The following is a 22,401-nucleotide window of genomic DNA, read 5'->3' on the forward strand; positions in this document are numbered from 1 at the left end:
GTGAGGCCACATTTGGGCAGAACATTACGTTCAGTTTTTGGTCACCCTACTGCAGGAAGGATGCCATGAAGCTGAAAAGAATGCAAAGAACTTTTAAAAAGCTATTGCTAAAATTTGAGGGCCTGAGCTATTGGGAGAGATTGGATAGTTAGGACATTATTCAATGGAGCATAGGAAGCTGAGTGGCTCTTATGGAGATGTTTAAAATCATGAGGGGAATTGCTAGGGCGAATACACTTAGGGGAATTAAAAAAACAGAGGACATAGATTAAAGGTGAGAGGGGAAAAATTTATTAGAAACCTGAGGGACATATATTTCACCCAGAGGATTGTGGTTTATTGGGAATTAGTTGCCAGAGGAGATAGTTGAGGCAGGTAGTTTAGCAACATTTAAAATGCATTTGAGCAGATAAAGGTTTAGAGGGATACAGGCTAAATTTGAGCAAATGGAACTGGCTGAGATGGGGCATCTTAGTTGGCAAGGGTGCGTTGGGCCAAAGGACCCGTTTCTGTGCTCGATGACTATGTTGCTTCACCCAATGTTCCTCAAGCAGTTTAGTATTTTGTACATAGCCTAAGTGCAGGCTTGCCTCCTTAAAGAAAGTAGTTTGGCTTCTTGGCAGTTTGAAGATTATATGTCCTGATACTCATGCACACATTCACCAAATTCAATCTCATTGGTGTGATTTGCACTTTTAATGTCTGGACTGCTAAGTCCAATATATAACCAACTGGCTTTTCTGGAAGTTTCAACATTTTGCATCCTGTGTAGTTTAACAGAATTTCCACCAACTGTGAGTTGGTGTGAATTATCCTGAGGTGCCAGGAATTATTGCCACATCAAGAAATTCATCCTGAAAGAGATCATCGTTTCACCATCCCTGATTGGCATCCAAAGAAGACAAAACATGTCTTCCAAAGAAGACAAAGATGTGTTACATTTAACTTTCCTGACTCAGCTAAAATCTGTCTCGAGCCTTTTATTCTTCCCATTTATGGCAGTCTTCAATTAGCCTCTCTAAAATGCTTTCTTATTCATATACATATCTCCTCCTTTTCTCTTTCACTTTCTCTTTCCTCTTTCCCATGCTCTCTTTAAAAACCTCACAAACCCATTATGTTTTTAATTTGTTTCTCAGGCTTAGCATTTTCCTTTTTTAAATTTCTGAAGTGCAGCAAATTTTAGTTAGATTAGTTCAGTTTTAGTTTATTGTTACTATATCTGTACCAAGATACAGTGAAAGCAAAATAATTTTCATTTCAGAAAAATACACAAAGTCCTGGAGTAACTCAACGGGTCAGGCATGGATAGCTGACGTTTCACACCGGGAAACTTCTTCAATGGGGCCCCAACACGATTTGTCACTGGTCCGTGTTCTCCAGACACACTGCCTGACCAGTTGAGTTACGACAGCATTTTGTGTCTTTTTTTTTGTAACCCAGCATCTGCAGTTCCTTGTATCCACAATTTTCATCTCCTATTTTTCTGCCAATCACCATAGATCGGAATCTTTTGGTTAGCAATCCTTCTGCCAGAGGTGGTGGTGGAGGCAGACACAATAGTGGCACTTCAGAGGCTTTCAGATAAGCACGGATAGACAGGGAATGGAGAGATATGGATCACAATCAGGGCGAGGAGATTAGTTGAATCTGACAACGTGTTCAGCACTGACGTTGTGAGCCTAAGGGCCTGTTCCCGTGCTGCACTGTTCTGCATTCTATTACTCTATCTCTATTATATCAGGTACATGTTCAAATTTCACTTTTTTACAAGCTTCTCAACCATTTTGGCCACGTTGAAAGATTTGTGAACATGCAGCCAAGTTGTTGGTATCTCTTTAAAATATTACCATTTAATTTACATCATCTCCTCTCATTATTCCTACCAAAATATGTAATTTCTCATTTAACTGCATTCAGTTTATTTTACGTTGTTCAAAATGTCATGCCATCTGTCCTCCAGACTCAACTCCAGGTCATTAATACATGGCAAAAAGAGCAGTGATCCTAAAACTGAATGCTGTGAAAACCGTGTTATTTAAATAAATTTAAGTCAATTTAAATGGCAAATCCAATTTATTTCAGTTTAGTTTAGAGATACAGCGTGGAAACAGGCCCTTCGGTTCGCCAAGTCCGCGCCGACAAGCGATCCCCATACACTACCTCTATTCCACACACTAAGGTCATTTTACTATTTTTATTGAAGCCAAATTAACCTTGGAGGAAAGCAAAGCACCCAGGGAATACTCATGTAGTCACGGGGAGAACATACAAACTCCGTACAGACAGCATCCGTAGCAGGATCGAACCCAGGTCTCTGGTGCTATAAGGCAGCAACTCTACCGTTGTGCAACTGTGCTGCCCCCAATTGTTGGAACTGGGGTGGCTGTTCAGTTTCTGTCCCACCTCCCTGAAACAAGTTCAATTCCGAATCAAAATACTTAATATATCTTTAAATGATTGCACCACACCTCCCTTAACCCACTTAATTCATGGATCATAATTATCCCCTCCCCATCTTTAATTTACTTTCCACTTTAAATCTGACAAAATGGCATTTGTGTTTTTACATGACACTACTTATCTGTAAAGGACCAGAGGGTTTATTGTTTGTGCACAAATGAGATTTAGATTGCTTAAAGTTACAGCTTAATTTAAATTTTGTTTTACAGTCAACAGAAGTCAGATTGAATACAGCACCTTGGGATACTTATATTAAAAGGATCAAAATCCAATTTACATGGCTGACATACATATTTTTAAAACTCATTAATATCTCCATAAACATAAGAAACCTTGCATGCCCCCATACTTTTTTGAACAAGTATTAAACTGAGATTCGGAATTTGCATGGTTGTTTCTTTGATTAGATATTAACATTTAAAAATGAACTCTTTCTAAATGTATCAAAAACATTGCTTTTCTTGAAAGCATTGTAATTTAATTAAAATATCACAATTAAAAACCTTAAAGGAAAATAATCCAAACACTTTTTTCCTCATGATTAGCCATCCCGTTTGATAGGTTTTGTTGTAACATTTTTGTTATAGAAATGTCACGTATTATCTGACATAAAATCTCAATAAAAACATCGGGCAAAGGAAAATGAAATTGCATGCTTAATTTTCATAACATTATATTTTAAAACGAGTCCTTGCAAGGACTGCTATCTTATCTGCTTAACAAGCCATTCGTGAAAATAAACTGCAGACACGTTTTTTGGAACTAGAATTAAAACATTTGAGAATTGCTTTAAATCGTACACATACTTTCACTTCTACTTCACCCCTTCAATAAATCACATGCACATAACCACAAAGATAATAATTGAGCTAATTAATTGCCTGCACCATGAGTTTAGAGTTTAGAGATACAGTGCGGGAACAGGCGCTTCGGCCCACCGAGTCTGCGCTGACCAGCGATTCCCCCCGTACACTAGCACTATCCTACACACTAGGGACTATTTACAATCTTTTACCAAAGCCAATTATTCCTACAAACCTGTATGTCTTTGGAGTGTGGCGGGGAACCGGAGCAAACCCACGCAGGTCACAGGGAGAACGTACAAACTCCATGCAGACAGCACCCGTGGTCAGGATCGAACCCGGGTCTCTGGTGCTGTAAGGCGGCAACTCTACCGCTGCGCTACCTTTTCGAAAGGTTTGCAGAATAACAGATATTGTAAAACCTAGTTAATGTTTGTCTTCATAAATATTGGTATTTTGCAGTAATTCACTCGGTGATCAATCTGAGAAGACGCCACTTGTATTTGCCAGTGATTTTGCTGATGCACAGCTCCAGAGCTTGGTAATACGTATGCGGCAAAGGACTTCTCTGTACAAGGAAAAGCTCCTTGATCAGGATGGCTCTTCCTCAGATGAAACTTTACCAGCCAGTAGGTTCTACTATTAACGGCAAGGATCCAGTTCCTAATGGGTTTCATAGCATGCAAACATTAATCCACTACGACAGTTAATCACGTAAAGTTATTAGCAATGTGTCTGGAGATAACATTATATATTAAAATGATCCATGTTCAGAGATCATAATATTGTTGTCTTTTGTTACGGGGCTTCTTTTCGTCACCCAAATTGTAGTTACAAGTGTTCCATTATGATGTAAGGTATCTTTGACAGTGCTTACAAGTAGAGGGAAGAGATCCACTGACCAGACATATTGATAGGCCCATGAATGCTCCATGTGCTCCAGTGACACAGCTGGTAGAGCCGTGGCCTCACAGCGCCGGAGGCCCTGGTTCGATACTGACCTCGGGTGTTGTCTGTGTGGAATTTAAACATTCTCCCCGTGACATCGTGGGTTTCCACCGAGTGCTCCAGTTTCCTCCCATATCACAAAGACACACAGGTTTGTAGGAAAAATTGGCCTCTGTAAAATTTCCCTTGATATTCAATTTCAGTTTGAGTTTACGTTTATTGTCATGTGTACTGAGGTACAGTGAAAAGCATTTGTTGTGTGTTGCAAACCAGTCAGCGGAAAGACAATACATGATTACAATCGAGCCATTTTACAGTGTACAGATACATGATAAGGGAATAACATTTAATGCCAGTAAAGTTCAATCAAAGATAGTCCAAGGGTCACCAATGAGATAGATAGTAGTTCAGGACTGCTCTCGAGTTGATATGTTGGGAGTGACTGAGAAAGTGGGATAACATAGAACTAGTGTGAATGGATAATCGTTGATTAACATGTACTGAAGGGCAAGTTTCCATGCTGTAACTCTAAACTAAACTAAACAAAACTGCTTTAAATGCTTGGAAGCACCACGATTGATTTTATGCAATTGCAGGTTCATTAACAAAAGTTACATGTGTTAGTTGTTAAGGCATATGTAAGGCTTAGGAAGATGAAATCAGACAGGGCCCTTGAAGAATATAAAGTGAACAGAAAATAATTCAAGCAGACAATTAGAAGGGCCAAAAGGAGAACATGAAATGTCATTGGCAAGTTAGATTATAGAAATGTCCATGGTTTTTTATATGTGTGTTAAAAACAAGAGGGGAAGGTGTGAGCACTCCCAACAGTCAGCATGAATTGGAGGAGCATATGTGCTGGGAGAAGCTGTAAAAATAATAGTGCAGTGACAGTGGGAGTTTTTAACTTTTGTTTAGTTTAGTTTATTGTCACTTGTACCAAGGTACAGTGAAAGCCTTTCATTGCTTGCTAACCAGTCAGCAGAAAGACAATACATGATTACAATCGAGCCTTCCACAGTGTATAGATACATGATAAAGGGAGTAACGTTTGGTGCAAGATAAAGTCCAGTAAAGTCAATTGAAGATAGTCCAAGGGTCTCCAATGAGGTAGATGGTAGCTCAAGACCACTCTCTAGTTGTTGGTAGGATGGTTCAGTTGCCTGATAACAGTTGGGGAAAAAACTGTCCCTGAATCCGGTGGTGTAGGTTTTCAACTGTGTCTCTCACAGTTTATGGGGAGAAGGCAGGCACGGGTTATTGATTGGGGACGATCAGCCATGATCACAATGAATGGCGGTGCTGGCTCGAAGGGCTGAATGGCCTCCTGCACCTATATATTTTCTATGTTTATAAATGACGTGAGTGGGTTCATGGAACATTTTGCCAGAAGAAAGCAGATATAATAGTGGCATTTAAGAGGCTTTTAGATAGGCATGTGGTTGGTTATGCAGGGAATGAGGGTTTATGGATTATGTGCAGGCAGAGGTGATAAGTTTAACTTGACATGTTCGGCGCAGATATTGTGGGCCGAAGTGCCTGTTCCTGGGCTGTACTACTCTGCATGCTCAACTACTTCCTCAACCTTTTGCCATTTTTTAACAAAAAGATAATACCTGCAGTACATCTAAGGGCATCTCTGGAGTAAACTCAATGTTTTTAGCAAAATCTACCCGTTCATTGAATAATAGCTGGTTAATCAAAACATACAATAATTGGAGTCAGCAATGTAACTAAAGATAGAGCAACATGAGATGGAAACTTGAATGAAAGTTTTCTCCCAAGAATGAATTGGATAGGTTTAGAGGGATATGGACCAGGACCGGGCAAATGGAACAAGCTTGGACAGGGCATCTTGGTCGCCATGGATGGTTTGGGCTGAAGGGCCTGTTTCCATGCTGTATGATTCTAACAACTAAGATAAATTAATTTATTATGAACACAACAACTCCATAATTTTTAACATGTGGATCAGTCGATAGTAATGTACTCTGTCGTTTTCGTGCACGATGACGTAAAATTAATCATCATTGAAATGTAGGATCCCCTTTCAAAACAAAAGACCATTGCTAACAAGACTCTGTAATTGCATCCTGGAAGGAACACAAATTAACACAAAGTGTCTATTCCTATAAAGTGTTAACATAGACAGAACCTACAAAGTTCATAGTTTGGAATAGATAGAGTCATGGAGTCATAGTCACCAATACTGCGTAGAAACAGGCCCATCGGCCCAACTTGCCCACACCGACCACCATGTCCCATCTGCACTAGTCCCACCTACCTGCGTTTGCCCCACATCCCTCTAAACCTGTCCTATATCCATATACCTTTCTAAACGTTTCTTAAATGTTGCGACAGTACCTAAAGAATGAAGAAGTAGAATGAAGATCATAAACCTGAATTATTTTTTCTGTTTCTTTCTATACAGAAGCTGCTAGAAAATGTTGAGTAATTCAAGATTTTATTTTATTTTTGAGTTCCAACATCCACAGTATTTTACTAATATGCTAAAAGAGGCAGTTTTCCAAGTTGTCTGTCGACAGGCATCCTTCGTCCTCAGTTGCATGATAGTTTTAAGTAGCCTGTAAAGAACACCTGTCGAGGTAATTCACCGAGTGATACTCTGATGTGCCTGTGCCACTTAGGTGATTTTTCACCGGACTGCCGGGGACTGTCAAGTTGCCGGCAGTCGCCTGAAAAACCGGCAACTGGAACGGTGACTGTCAGAGTGGAACACACACACACACATCACTTCCTTCACCAGCCCGTTATGCAGGCAGGGGACAGGGCAAGTGGGGGGAGCGCTGTCAAAATAATTCACACGGTGCAAAGCCAAGGTGATACAGACACGCACCACGATGAACAGGAAGATTGTCGCTGTAATTAAGACGGCTAAAGCACAGTGTACGGTAAGTCCTTTAAAAGATGGAGGAGAGGGGGGAGAAGGAGGGAAGACAACTTTTAAGAAGCCAGAGATACACGGCTGTGAAGCTCGGCGGAGATTTAACATTACCGGTCGGTTATCCTTGGTTCTGAAAACTACTGCTTACCTTTTTTTTTCCCAATGAGCCAATGAAATTCACCGGTCAGCACCGGCTGCAACCTACGAGAACCTCCGAGAACCTTCGACCTCCTGGCAACCCACTAGGACCTCCTGGCACGAGAATTCTCGCTACTCTCCATGGCGGCTTCATTATAGTCGCCGCTAATTTTTCAACATGGTGAAAAATGTGCGGCAACCATGATGAGGCCGCGACTAGTTCCCAGAATGCGGGAACTCCTCACGACCATGAAGGCGACTCCCCGGAAACTACCCGCGAACATGTGGCGACTGCATAGTCTCCTGCAGTCGCCTGAAAGAACGCCTAAGTGGGACAGGACCACGACTCTCCTAATATTTAATGCCCTGCACAGTAAGAATGTTGAACATTTCTTTATAATTAACTGACCTCCTGCACCAGGGATTAATATGTGATTTGAATTTCTTTAAAATTTCTGAAGAGTCACTGACTATTTATTAATTCTACTGATAAAGATTGTGAAATTGCATTTCATGTTATTTTTATATATGCAAGGGGATGGAAATCATACAGCAAATTTTGAAGTTAACTTGAACCCAAAACATTCCATGATTGGCAAGGAAAACTGCTTTTAAGATTGATATGCACAAAATGCTGGAATAACTCAGCGGGTCAGGCAGCATCTCTGGAGAAAAAGAATAGGAGACGTTTGGGAGGCGACACCTTTATTCTCTTTTAAGATTGCTGTATATTTATATTTCTTGTATTGCTTAGCACCCATCAAAAAATCACCATCACCAAAGGAGGACAAAGATAAAAAGGAGGAAAAGAAAACAGAGGAGGAAAATAAACCGGAGGATGAAAAAGATGGGGTCGAACATGAAGAGGAAAGTTGCTGTGACATGATTGCCTGTAAATTCAAGAAGCCTCCAGTCAAATAGTTCATACAACATCTACGAATACCTGAAAGCATTGATACATATTCAGGTAACTTACTGTTAGAGACATAGAAACATAGAAAATAGGTGCAGGAGGAGGCCATTCGGACCTTCGAGCCAGCACCGCCATTCATTGTGATCATGGCTGATTATCTACAATCAGTAACGTGCCTGCCTTCTCCCCGTACCCCTTGATTCCACTAGCCCCAAGAGATCTTTCTAACTTTATTTTAAATTCATCCAGTGAATTGACCTCCACTGCCTTCCATGGCAGAGAATTCCACAAATTCACAACTCTCTGGGTGAAAATGTTTTTTCTCATCTCAGTTTTAAATGGCCTCCCCTTTATTCTTAGACTGTGGCCCCTGGTTCTGGACTCCCCCAAAATTGGGAATATTTTTCCTGCATCTAGCCTGTCCAGTCCTTTTATAATTTTATATGTTTCTATATGATCCCCCTCATCCTTCTAAATTCCAGTGAATACAAGCCCGGTCTTTCCAATCTTTCCTCATATGACAGTCCCGCCATCCCGGGGATTAACCTCGTGAACCTACGCTGCACTCCCTCAATAGCAAGAATGTCCTTCCTCAAATTAGGAGACCAAAACTGCACACAATACTCCAGATGTGGTCTCACTAGGGCCCTGTACAACTGCAGAAGGACTTATTTACTCCTATACTCAAATCCTCTCGTTATGAAGGCCAACATTCCATTAGCTTTCTTCACTGCCTGCTGTACCCGCATGTTTACTTTCAGTGACTGGTGAACAAGGACACCCAGGTCTCGTTGCACTTCCCTTGTTCCTAATCTGACACCATTCAAATAATAATCCGCCTCCTTGTTTTTGCCGTCAAAGTGGATAACCTCACATTTATCTACAGTACATTATACTGCATCTGCCCACTCACTCAGCCTGTCCAAGTCACCCTGCAACCTCCTAGCATCCTCTTCACAGTTCACACAGTTCCAAGACATTTTTAATCTGTAGATTGAATGACATTTTCTCTCCGAGGCACTGGGACCTCTTCGAGCTCAGGAAGTGTTCCCAGCAACAAGTGGAATTGGCACTCAAAGAGCATAGACTATGATAACAAGCTTACACCATGGAGGAATCGCTGGGCTGTGCTGCCAAACGGGATGCAGCACTTCTATTGTATCCAACAGGATGTGAAGAGAGACAGTGGGATGCGGAGTGTCTTTCAACATGTGGAGGCCATGCTACAACATCTCTGGCAGAAGATTGGGATTCACATCAATTTTATGGCAAGTATCCTGCCGAGAGAGGGAATGCTTTGTTTAAAGCACAGCGGGTTACGTACCTATTAGTGTTGAGGTTCCAGGAGAAAGGGCACAGAAACAGATCGGTACTCTGCGGGGAAGCGGGTTATCAGTGTAGCTAAAGAAGTGAATTAAATCTAAAACATATACAATTATCAAACTACAGAGTTCTACCTAAAAACTGCTTTGTTCAGAAATACAGGTGACACAATACTTCATTAACTGGTTGACAATTTTAAAAATAAACATTAACTGTTCCTGGTGGGTGAGAAAATTGAATACACAATGCAGCAATCTCGCATGAGCAAATCGGACACACAAAAGTGGTGAATACTACCCAGTCTATCACAGGTACTGACCTCCCCACCATCGAAGGGATTTATATATATATGTGTGTGTGTGTGTGTGTAATATATATGTGTGTGTGTGTAATATATGTGTGTGTGTGTGTGTTATATATATATGCGTGTGTGTGTGTGTGTGTGTTATATATATATGTGTGTGTGTGTGTGTGTGTTATATGTGTGTGTGTGTGTGTGTTTATATATATATATATGTGTGTGTGTGTGTGCGTGTGTGTGTGTGTGTGTGTGTGTGTTATATATATATGTGTGTGTGTGTGTGTTATATATATGTGTGTGTGTGTTATATATATATGTGTGTGTGTGTGTTATATATACTTTCTTGATTACTTACAAACTAGTATATTTATCTCCAAATTATGTGATTATGGTTGTGTCTGTAACAAAGGTACCACCTGCAGGCTACATTGGGAATTGCATTGGGAATTGCAGTGCAAATGTTTGTATAAAAAGACACAAAGTGCTGGAGTATCTCAACAGGGTCAGGCAGCGTCTCTGGAAAATATGGATAGGTCACGTTTCAGGTCGGCAATCTTCAGGTCCAAATTCAGGTCTTGACCGGAATCGTCACCTATCCATGTTCTCCAGAGATGTTGCCCTGTCCCTGCTGAGTTACTCAAGCACTTTGTATCTTTTTTTGTAAACCGGTATCTGCAGTTCCTTGTTTCTACAAATGTTTATAAATATGCTGTGCTGAACTTAAACGTTACAATGTAAGGAGTGTCCACAGAGCAGTTGGTGGAGAGTGCAACACCCGGTAATAGTTGCAGGCCAGGTTGTTTTCTATTTATTTTTAACCTGGGGGCTCCATTAACATTTTATTTCCTAGATCTCTCAACGAGGTGTATATGATGCTAACATGCACAATTCATTGCAGCTTATAGAAGTATTGCAAGCATGTTGTTTAATAGATTTTGTAATCGGCTGTACAACACCATATAGAGAAAATCACGGTTATCCCCAGACTCAGTAATCCTATATTGAAGGCTATTCACGTATTGGCATTATTATCGTCACGTTGTCTTGGATACAGTGAAAAACGTTGTTTTGCGTTATCCGGGAAAATCATGTCATACATGAATACATCAGGTGTGCAAAAGTGAAAGTAAAGGAGTGCAGAATATAATGTGGCGCAGCGGTAGAGTTGGTGACTTACCGTAGCAGAGACCTGGGTTAGATCCTGACCATGGGTGATGTCTATGGGTATGGAGTTTGTGTGTTCTCCCTGAGGTCTGTGGGTTAATTGGCTTTGGTCACATTGTAAATTCTCCCTGGGGTGTAGGATAGTGCTAGCTGTGTATGAGAGTGTAAAAGATTTACAAAGTTGTTGCCAGGACTCGAGGGACTGAGTTTACAAGGAGAGGTTCTGCAGGATGGGACTTTATTGTGTGAAGTCTGAGGGATAATCTTATAGAGGTATATAAAATCATGGTCATAGAAATGGAGAATGCACAGTCTTTTCCCTAGGGTTAGAGAATCATGAACTAGAGAGCAAATGTCCTGAAGAGCAGTCCTCAACTACTTTTACATCATTGGTGACCCTTGGGCTATCTTTGATGGGACTTTACTAGCTTTACCTTGCACTAAACGTTATTCCCTATAGCTATCGGGGACTGTACCTTTAAAAATGCTTTAAAGATGTTAGCATATAGTAAAACAGGCTTTTGCAGTAGCTGAGAGAACATAGATAAGAGCCGTTCTCGTCCTTGTGACATTCCATTGTAATGCTATCATCCTGTAGTCAGTGCCGGATTTAGATGAAGAGCTGTTCCACTTGTGAGGCCCCCAACGACCGGACAGCCATGGCGGCCAAATCTCCCACAATTCAAAGCGAGGGAGAAAGTGCCCAGCGCCGACCAGTTGCCGTTGCAGTGCGCATGCGCAGGGCGGCCGATGATGTGCTGGCCGTGGCTGTGCGCATGTGCAAGGCGGCCTGCCGTGCCGGCGGATGAGGAGAGAGCGGAGCCCGGCGGCCCGGACACGGATAGCGGGGGGAGATGGAGAGAGAGAGATAGAGAGGGGGGCCGCCCAGAGTTGAACGGTAGGTGTTCTGCCTTGGCCGGAGGCCCCCCTAGACCTCGAGGCCCATCAATTTTTTCGGGGGGCCCCCTAGAAAGTGGGGGCCCTAAGCTATAGCTTGTTTAGCTTATACGTAAATCCGGCACTGCCTGTAGTCTGTGTGTTATCAAACAATAAAGTCTTATTTTTGCTTTGGCAGGTGCCTGCCTCCCTACTCCCTTGCCTCCCTAACCTAACTAAAGAACTTCATTATGTATCTTGTAAACTGTGTTCCTTTATTCATTTTATGGAAAGTTACTAACCATGTGGTTTACGGCTGTTTATGAGTATAAAGATATGTGTAAATTCTCTATATCGTCAGTCTGAATAGCGCCAGCCTTTGGTGTAAACGCTCTGTGCACCCCACTGTTTGGTCTCTCACCTTGGTGACAGTAAAGCTATTGCAGAGATTTCTGACTTTGATTTATTTGAGCATAAACATTCAAGTTATATCTTAATTACTGTTGCTGTTGTTTGTTGGGAAAAATATTTCTAACACCTTATCATGTATCTATACACTGGAAATGGCTCAAATGTAATCATGTATTGTATTTCCGCTGACTAGTTAGCACGCAGTAAAAAGCTTTTCACTGTACTTCGGTACACTTGATATTAAACTAAACTGAACTGAAAAGTTTAAGGTGAGAGGGGTAAGATTTAGCAGGAAGCTGAAAGGGTATTTTTTCATACAGAGCTTGGTACATACATGAAACAAGCTGCCAAAGGAAGTGGTTGAGACAGGTGCAATAACACCATTCAAGGCACATTTGGAGAGTTATATGAAGAAGAAAGGTTCCAAGGGATATTGGTCAAATGTGGGCAAATGGGAATAGCGAAGATGGGCATCTCGGTCGCATCGACACATTGAGCCGAAGGGCTTTATACAGCATCTACGAATACATGAAAGCATTGATACATACATAGTACCTATGAGTACGACTATGAAAATAACTTCTGCTGATGCTTCTCAGAGTCCTATTCCCAAACCTAAGCAATAGAATCTTAAGCAGCTGTCAAAAACTTGAATTAAAAAGTGTAGTTCATGGTTCGTACCTCCTGAGTTTGGAAACTAACTGTACATATAGTTCCAGTATCTACTGAACTTCCTCCATAATGTTTGAAATATCCTCTTACCACAAGTTCTTAACAAAAATCTTTTAACACAATAACTTAATAAAGTAACTGTTGAAGATGTAGTAGTTATTGGCAGAAGATAGACAAAAAGTTGGAGTAACTCCTCGAGTCAGACAGCATCTCTGGAGAAAAGGAATAGGTGACGTTTTAAGGTCAAGACCCTTCTTCAGACTGTAGAAGGGCCTCCACCTGAAACGTCACCTATTCCTTTTCTCCAGAGATGCTTCCTGACTCGAGGAGTTACTCCAACCTTTTGTGTCTATCTTCGGCTTAAACCAGCATCGATCTGCAGTTCCTTCCTTATTATAGGCAGTTTTGTCTTTCAATTCTTCGGCCTCGACAGTACTGCTTTCACTGACATCTTCTTCAAAGCTTTGGAATCCTGTGTTTACTGACTAAGCCCATTTTGGTTAATATTGCTTTTGTGCAAAATTAGCAAACTGTCTCTCTCCCTAGAAGCCTAACATGATAAACCAATGGATTGGAAATGGTTTCCTGACACACAGCCACTTCCAATCCATTTAAACTCCTGAGTAATAATAATAATAATGGATGGGATTTATATAGCGTCTTTCTAATACTCAAGGCGCTTTACATCGCATTATTCATTCACTCCTCAGTCACACTCGGTGGTGGTAAGCTACTTCTGTAGCCACAGCTGTCCTGGGGCAGACTGACGGAAGCGTGGCTGCCATTCTGCGCCTACAGCCCATCCGACCACCACCAATCACTCACACACATTCACACACAGGCAAAGGTGGGTGAAGTGTCTTGCCCAAGGACACAACGACAGTATGCACTCCAAGCGGGATTCGAACCGGCCACCTTCCGGTCGCCAGCCGAACACTTAGCCCATTGTGCCATCTGTCGTCCCGAGTACTCACAAACCTGACCTCTTAAATAACTTAAAGTCTCGACCATTGCGACTGAAATGTGTAATACTTGAACATGAGCAACTGCACCATGCTGGCTTTAAGATAATTGAAAAAAAAGCAAATTCAAAATATTTGTCCTGATTTGAAATACCTTTGTCTAATTATTAAATAATGTAGGACGTCCATTTAGAAAGTGTAGATTGGTTACTTTACTTACTTACCAATATAGTGCTTTATTATTATAAGCTCCGCCTACCACCACACCATTCATATTATGGCAACCCGACATGCGCTGTTAGTTGGTACTGCTGCATGGTAGTATTAACATGCTGCGGTGTGTTGTATACGTTACTCAATAAATACTGTTATACCAGATCCGTGAGTATGTGTGATATACTCAACATGGTGTCAGAAGTGGGATCTGCCAGCACGAGCTTTTGGCATCCAGAACAGAAAACACAGGGGCACTGCCTAGCTGAGCAGCAACTTCCTCCACCGTGTGCATCAGGTAGTGCGGGCGTTTGATCGCTGTGTTCAGATCTCTGGGGTTGATACAAATTTGGATTTCTTCTTTGTTTTTCTTTGTTGCGACCACCATGGTGGAAACCCAGTCGGATGGGTCGGTAACCGTGGCAATGACACCCAGGGATATCACCCGCTGGAGCTCATTGTGTGCTCTGTCATGCATAGCATGTGGAATGATGTGTGGTGCTCGTCCGACACGGAACGACATTTGCATCGGTGACGATGTTGTATTTGATGGGTAGCTTCCCAAGCTTGTCGTCAAAAAGTTCCTTGTACTGGGAAAGATCTGCCGGGTGGAGCCCTCAACAGGAGATATTTGATGGACAGCATGCCCAAAAGTTACCAGTCCTAGGTCCTGGCATGCGTTACAGGGGGTATGGAGAGAAGGGAGGTACAGGATACTGAGTTGGATGATCAGCCATGATCATATTGAATGGCAGTGCAGGCTTGAAGGGCCGAATGGCCTACTCCTGCACCTAATTTCTATGTTCTATGTTTCCACAAGAGGGGGTGGAGGGGGGGGGGGGTGCACCTAGGGCCGACCCTAGGCCGATTGGACCGATTTTTCCAAATTGGGCCCCGCGCCCAAGGGGGGCCCCGCGTTAATTTTCCGTATTTCATATGGAAATACAAATTGGCTTTGTTAAATAAAAAAAAAATTTTAACATTCGCCATACGGATTTTTTACAAAGCTTACATGGTTTTGTACATGGAATACAAGCGCTGTATGGCTATCAGACACAAACGATGTGTTAACGACTGTAGCACTTGTGTTAATAAGTAGTTATCCAATGCGTCATCAATGCATGGATCCACATTCCTCAGTAAATGTGTAATTGGGTTTTAGAAGAAGTATTAATGACGCTGCGTTCCTTTGAATACAATTCACGCGGCGTCATTAACACTTCTTCAAAACATAATTACATTTTATTGGGGAATGTAGATTGATGCATTAATGACACATTGAATTTCTTAAAACTCACCATCATGAGCAAAGATCTTATAGCTCCGCTATAAGATCTTTGATCATGAGTGAGAACTTCTTCTTGGTCTGCAGCAGGTTAGTCATTCAATTTACCTACCGACCCACGTTGTGTCTCTGTCTTTCGCTCTCTCCCTCCCTCTCTCTGTCCCGTGCGCTCTCTCTGTCCCGTGCACGCTCTCTCTCTCTGCCGTTCCCCACCTCTCTCTCTCTTGCTCTCTCGGCATTCCCGGAATCATTGACGTTTTGCGGTATACAAATGCGGTATACAGGCAGCATCTATGAAGCGAAGGAAATATGCAACGTTTCGGGTCGAAACCTTTCTTCAGACCCGGCTATTTCCTTCGCTCCATAGATGCTGCCTTACACCCGCTGAGTTTCTCCAGCATTTTTGTCTACCTTTGATTTTCCAGCATCTACAGTTCTTTCTTAGACGTTTTGCGATGATGGCTGCATCTGCGGTTACTTTCTGTTGGGGGGGGGGGCTCGCCTGCAGTCTGTCTGTTTTTTTCGTTTTGTTGTTGTTCTTTTGTCCTGTTTTTGTTAATTTTTGGTTTATTAGGTTGTGTATGTGTGTGGGTGGGGGGGAGAAACATGTTTTTGGTCTCTTCCTTCGGGGGGGTGCGACTTCTCTTGTTGTATCCCCCGTCTCCGCCTGCGCCGAGGCCTAATAGCGGAGCTGGCGGCCTCGGAGCTGAGGCAGCGTTCCAGCGGCAGCGGTCCGACTCCGGTGCTGTGGTGTTCCGACGGCAGCGGCGATCAGACCTCGGAGCTGGGGCAGCGGCGACCTGGCCTTGGAGTTGGGGCAGTGTTCCGGCGGCAGCGGCCACCCGGCCCAGTGGACGACATCGTCGGGAGCTCCTGGGGCACAGGTGACCTGTTTACCGGTACTCCCGCGACAACAGCTGCGTCCGCTAGACTGGAGGGCCGCAGCTTCGACCACCCCGGGCCGCGGAGTTGAACCGGCCCGTTCGCGGAGCTCGGATTCAGCCGCGGGACTGACATTACTTACCATCGCCCGGCGGGGTCACAACATCTGAAGCCTGGATCGCCTCGGCGCAGAGGGAGAGTAAGAAGGGATGAGACAAAGACTTAAGACTTTTACCTTCCATCACAGTGAGGAGGTGCCTGGTGAACTCACTGTGGTGGATGTTAATTTGTGTTTATTGTGTGTTTTTGTCATTTTTACTATATGTAGGACTGCAAGGCAACAAAATGTCGTTCAGACCGCAAGGTCGGAATGACAATAAAGGCTACTTGACTTGACTGTGTCTACCTTCAACTCCCTGTCTGTGGTGGCTCAGCGGGACGGGCAGGGGCTCTGGGGAGAGGGTTGCGTTTCAGGTCGAGACCCTTCAGACAATCACAAGTACTCTCACCGACGAGAGTTCAGTTCAGTCTGACGAAGGGTCTTCTCTCCAGAGTCGCTGTGCTGCCTGTCCTGCTGAGCTACTCCAGCTTTTGTCTATCTTCAATTTCAGAGTTAGATAAAATTGAAGGCTTGATTTTTAAAATCTCAATATTTTGTAACATTGCTAGAAAATGAGCCTGCATCTTGGAGGCCGAAGGTTAGGTTGTTAGCCAAGAAGGATAGACTTTGTTATCCCGCAGTACAGCAACATCAAGAACGATGTTGCTGTACTGAGGTATAGCCAAGTCTATCCCTCATTGCTAGCAGCTGATGGGAAGCGGCTGTAAAAGGACAGCGCTGCTGGGGGGGGGGGGGTTCCTTTCAGAGTGTGTGGGTAGTCTGTCCAGGGGTAAAGTTGCGGGGAAGGCAGGAGGGTTGAGAAGGAGGGGGTCGGCCGTGGATCAACCAGCTCAAGAGCGGGTCAGCGGGTGATGGATAACAGGACAGTGGGAGGTGTCACCCGAATTGTCATGTTTCTCACGACATGTGACTCATTTATAATTATTTATTTATATTTCTATGAAGATTTTTCCCAATTGGGCCCCGCACCTCCTAAGGCCGGCCCTGGGTGCACCTATTTGGAACAGCTGAGCTTACAAAGAAATCCGAATTTGCCATCAATGAGATGCCAGTTCCCACTGACGTGACAAGTTTGCAACAAAGAAGAAATCCAAATTTGTATCAACCCCAGAGATCAAATGCCCGCACTACCCGATGCACACAGTGGAGGAAGTTGCTGTTCAGCTAGGCGGTGCCTCTGTGTTTTCTGTTCTGGATGCCACAACATTATCCCTGCACATTAACACGATCCTACACCCACTAGGGCCAATTTTTACCAAGCCAACTAAACTACAAACGTGTGGGAGGAAACCGAAGATCTCAGAGAAAAACCACGCAGGTCACGGGGAGAACGTACAAACTCCGTACAGACACCACCCGTAGTCAGGATCGAACCCGGGTCTCCGGCGCTGCATTCGCTGTAAGGCAGCAACTCTTCCGCTGCGCCACCTTGATTCTTGATTAGTACGGGGTTCAGGGGTTATGAGGTGAAGGCAGCAAAATGAGGTTGAGATGGAAAGATAGATCAGCCATGATTGAATGGCGGAGTTGACTTGATGAGCCGAATGGCCTAATTCTGCTCCTAAAACTTATGAACATGATTGAGTTTCAGATCGGCTTTATCTGGTATGGTTGTCTTTCGTGGTACTCAACTGGAACTGCTGGTTTATTCCAATGCGCTGGGCTTTCAAGTATCAGTCAGCAAGGATTCTTCCTTTCTGGTTAATTGTGGATTTATCTGTGACTTCATCTATCTGCCGGATATGTTGGTGTTCCAAGTCCGCCTGCATTTCATGAACCAGGGAGACATAATAGTAAGTTTAATTTTCAGCAGCATCTGTATAACCATTCAATTACATTACCCATGTGGTCATGTGATAGGGGCAGAATTAGGCCATTCGCTCCATCAAGTCCACTCCGCCATTGGAGTACTGAGTTGGATGATCAGCCATGATCATATTGAATGGCGGTGCAGGCTCGAAGGGCCGAATGGCCTACTCCAGCACCTATTTTCTATGTTCCTATGGTTCTATTCAATCGTGGCTGATCTATCTCCCCCACCTACCCCCATTCTCCTGCCTTCTGCACATAACCCCCTGACACCCGTACTAATCAAGAATCTATCTTTCTCTGCCTTAAAAATATTAATGATATGTGAAATAGCCCAATAGAACATAGAACAGTACAGTACAGGAACAGGCCCTTCCATCCACAATGTCTTTGCTGAACATGACGCCAAGCTAAACTGATCTCATTTGCTTGCACATGAATTATACCCCTCCATTCCCTGCATACACATGTGCCTGTCCAAAAGCCTCTTAAACACCACTATGGTATCTGCCTCCACCACCACCCCTGGCATCACGTTCCAAGCACCCACCACTCTCTGTGTAACAAGACTTGCCCGCACATTAAACTTTGACCCTTTCATCTTAAAGCTATGCCCTTTGGCCTTCTAGGCCCAACCATCCCATACTGATTGTTATGCTCCACACAAGTCTCCTTGCAACTGTCATGTAAATCTGTCAAGATAAACCTTAGTTCCATTTTACCTCATAACCAACCTTCTTTTGAATGCATCTGTTCGACACTATTTCCTATGGTAGTAAGTTCCATATTCTCCTTAAAGAGGTTTACTCTGAATTCCCGATAACCGGGGCGGCATGGAGGCGCAGCGGTAAAGTTGCTGCCACCCAGCGCCAGAGACCTGCGTTCAATCCTGGAATACGGGTGCTGTCTATACGGAGTTTGTGCGTCCTCCCCATGAACTGTGTGGGGTTTTTTCCGGTTCTCCGATCTCCTCCCACACTCCAAAGACGTGCAGGTTTGGCTTGGCAAAATTGTAAATTGTCCCTAGTGTGTGGAGGATGGTATTAGTGTATGGGGATCACTGGTCGGCGCAGACTCAGTGGCTAAAGGGCCTGTTTCCACGTTGTATCTCTAAACTAAACTAAAAATCTGGATTTCTTGGTGACCATTTTATCAGCATAACTTGATAACATCGAGTTAATCTCTTCCTCACAAATGGAAAACATCTCCCTCCATCCCCTTTATCCAAAACTATAATCATTTTGAAAATCTCCATTCAGCAATACCTTACACCTTTTCTCATGACAATGTTTGTCTGAACCAGTCAGTTTTCATTGAACTAGATACAGTATAGCTTATAATGATTATATGAATTAATGAAATCCACAGCCTTTTTCACAGCTTTGGGGAACGACTGACCAAATGGTGCCAGCACAATAACCTGACCCTCAACACCAGCAAAACCAAGGAACTGATTGTGGACTTTGGAAGAGGGAGGATGGGGAGCCACAGTCCTGTTTATATCAACGGGTCGATGGTGGAAAGGGTCAAGAGCTTCAAATTCCTGGGCGTGCATACTTCTGAAGATCTTTCCTGGTCCGAGAACACTGATGCAATCATAAAGAAAGCACATCAGCGCCTCTACTTCCTGAGAAGATTACGGAGAGTTGGTATGTCAAGGAGGACTCTCTCTAACTTCTACAGCTGCACAGTAGAGAGCATGCTGACCGGTTGCATCGTGGCTTGGTTCGGAAACTTGAGCGCCCTGTAGTCCTTGTAGTGGAAAAGACTACAAAAAGTGGTAAACATTGCCCGGTCCATCATCGGCTCTGACCTCCCGTCCATCGAGGGGATCTATCACAGTCGCTGCCTTAAAAAGGCTGGCAGCATCATCAAGGACCCACAGCATCCGGGCCACACACTCATCTCCCCACTACCTTCAGGTAGAAGGTACAGGAGCCTGAAGACTGCAACGACCAGGTTCAGGAACAGCTACTTCCCCACTGCCATCAGGCTATTAAATTCGGCTCGGACAAAACTTAATAGTCAATAATCTGTTAATTTGCACTTTATCAGTTTAATTATTCATGTGTGTATATATTTATGCAATGGTATATGGACACACTGATCTGTTCTGTAGTCATGCCTACTATGTTCTGGTGTGCTAAAGCAAAGCAAGAATTTCATTGTCCTATCAGGGACACATGACAATAAAACTCTCTCTCTCTCTTGAATCAATAACTCGAGGAGGGCATTGGTTTAAGGTGTGAGGGAAAACATTTAATAGGAACTCAAGGTAGCAACTTTTTCACACAGAGTGTATGGAACAAGCTGCCAGAGGAAACAGTTGGGGCAGGTACAATAACAATATTTAATTACATTTCAACAGGTACATGGATGAGAAAGGTCTAGAGGGATATTGGTCAAAAGCAAGTACATAGGACTAGATTGAACGCACATCTTGGTTGGCATGGATGAGTTGGACACAAGGGCCTGTTTCCTTGCTGTATGACTCAATGGTTAGGTGACTGTAATAGTAGCTCGACATGTGCCACTAATATGTGGAACCAAGCCATACCAAAACATAAAGTCCCATGTTTTACACCACTCCTTGAGGAATTGGTTGGTCTCAATAAGGATTTTAATAGAGAGTCATACAGCGTGAAAACAGGCCCATCGGCCTAACTTGTCCATGCCGACTAACATGCCCCATGCATACTAGCCCCACCTGCATGCGTTTGGCCCATATCCCCTTAAAACTATCCTATCCATGTATCTGTCTAAATGTTTCTTAAACATTGCAATAGTACCTGCCTCAACTACCTCCTCTGGCAGCTCGTTCCATACACCCACCACCCTTTGTATAAAAAAGTTACCCCTCAGGTTTCTATTAAATCTTTCCCCTGTCACCTTAAATCTATGTCCTCTTCTTCTTGATTCCCCTACTCTGGGTAAGAGAATAGAACCTAATCTATTCCTCTCATGATTTTGTACACCTCTGGAAGATCACCCCTCATCCTCCTGTGCTCTAAGGAATAAAGTCCTAGTCTGCTTAACCTAAGTGTTGGCTTGCTAAAACTTGCTTCAGTGTCCCTGAAGCATCAAAGGAGATATTAAGCCAAAATTGCCCTAGATCTGAATGCCATTCAGTGACAATTGACCAGACTTTTATTTTCTGGGTAGGCCAACATGGGGGGAGGGAGGGGAGGAGGGAGATGGGGTAAGGGAGGGAGGGGAAATAGTGTGGAGGGAGGGGGAGAGGGGAGAGAGTGGGGAGTGAGAGTGGGAGGGAGAGGGGGGGAAAGAAGTGGAAGAGTGGGTAGGGAGGGGTAGGGGGAGAGGTGGAAGAGGAACAGATGGGTAGGGGGATTCAAGATTCAAGATTCAAGATACATTTAATTGTCACATGTGCCAGATGGCACAGTGAAATGAAATTCCCATACAGCCTTACAATAAAAATAAAGAACACAACACACTATAGAATTTGACATAAAACATCCCCACACAGCAGAATCAGAGTTTCCCACTGTGTTGGAAGGCACCAAAGTCAGTCTCTTCCTCCACTGTTCCCCGTGGTCAGGGCCTCCCCAAACCCTCCGCAGTTGCAGCTACGGGCGGTCCGATGTCCAGGACCGCTCGCCGGGGTGTTGTAAGTCCGACGTCGGGGCTGCGGGACGTCCTCAGCGGCGTGGACACAGAGTTGGCCCCCTCCTACCGGAGTCGGCGGCTTCCAAAGTCCGCAGGCCGCGCCGGGTGGAGACCTGCCGCTGCAGACCCTCTGCAAGGCGCCCCAGGACTCCACGATGACGGTCAGCGCCGCCCGCGTTGGAAGCTCTCCACACCAGAGCTCCACGATGTTGGAGCAGCGGCTCAGCGCTCCGGAGCTCCAAACGGCGACCCAGGTAGGCATCGCCCGCTCCGCGGTGACTCCAGCGCTGCGCCGCCGCTGTAGCAGCCCCGGTCCCGTTCCCGGTCCCCGGCAGGAAAGGCCGCTCCGATCCAGCTGGTAGGCCGCGAGGTGGGGGGCGAGGACGCGACTCGGAGAAATAGTCGCTTCCCCGCCAGGAAGAGACTGGGAGACGGTTTCCCCCTTACCCTGCCCCCTCCCCCACATAGAAAAGTTAAAGTTCCCCCCCAAAACAGACATTGGACTAACTGAAAATTAAAAAAAAGATAGAAATGACAGACAGGCTGCAGGCAGAGGCTGCTGCCAGTGCAGCGCCCCTAGCGTTT

General features: G+C 44.1%; 1 protein-coding gene across 1 annotated transcript in view; it reads left to right on the top strand.

The window, feature by feature from the left end:
• Nucleotides 1-3,816: 3,816 nt before the first annotated feature.
• Nucleotides 3,817-22,401, top strand: part of cngb3 (cyclic nucleotide gated channel subunit beta 3) — a 107,117-nt gene continuing 88,532 nt past the window's right edge. The window contains 4 exon segments of the mRNA XM_033020407.1: nucleotides 3,817-3,895; nucleotides 8,012-8,224; nucleotides 17,972-18,091; nucleotides 18,094-18,173. Coding sequence (XP_032876298.1) covers nucleotides 3,817-3,895; nucleotides 8,012-8,224; nucleotides 17,972-18,091; nucleotides 18,094-18,173 — 492 coding nt within the window.

This window comes from Amblyraja radiata, chromosome 4, assembly GCF_010909765.2.
Source record: "Amblyraja radiata isolate CabotCenter1 chromosome 4, sAmbRad1.1.pri, whole genome shotgun sequence".
NCBI classification, from domain to species: domain Eukaryota; kingdom Metazoa; phylum Chordata; class Chondrichthyes; order Rajiformes; family Rajidae; genus Amblyraja; species Amblyraja radiata.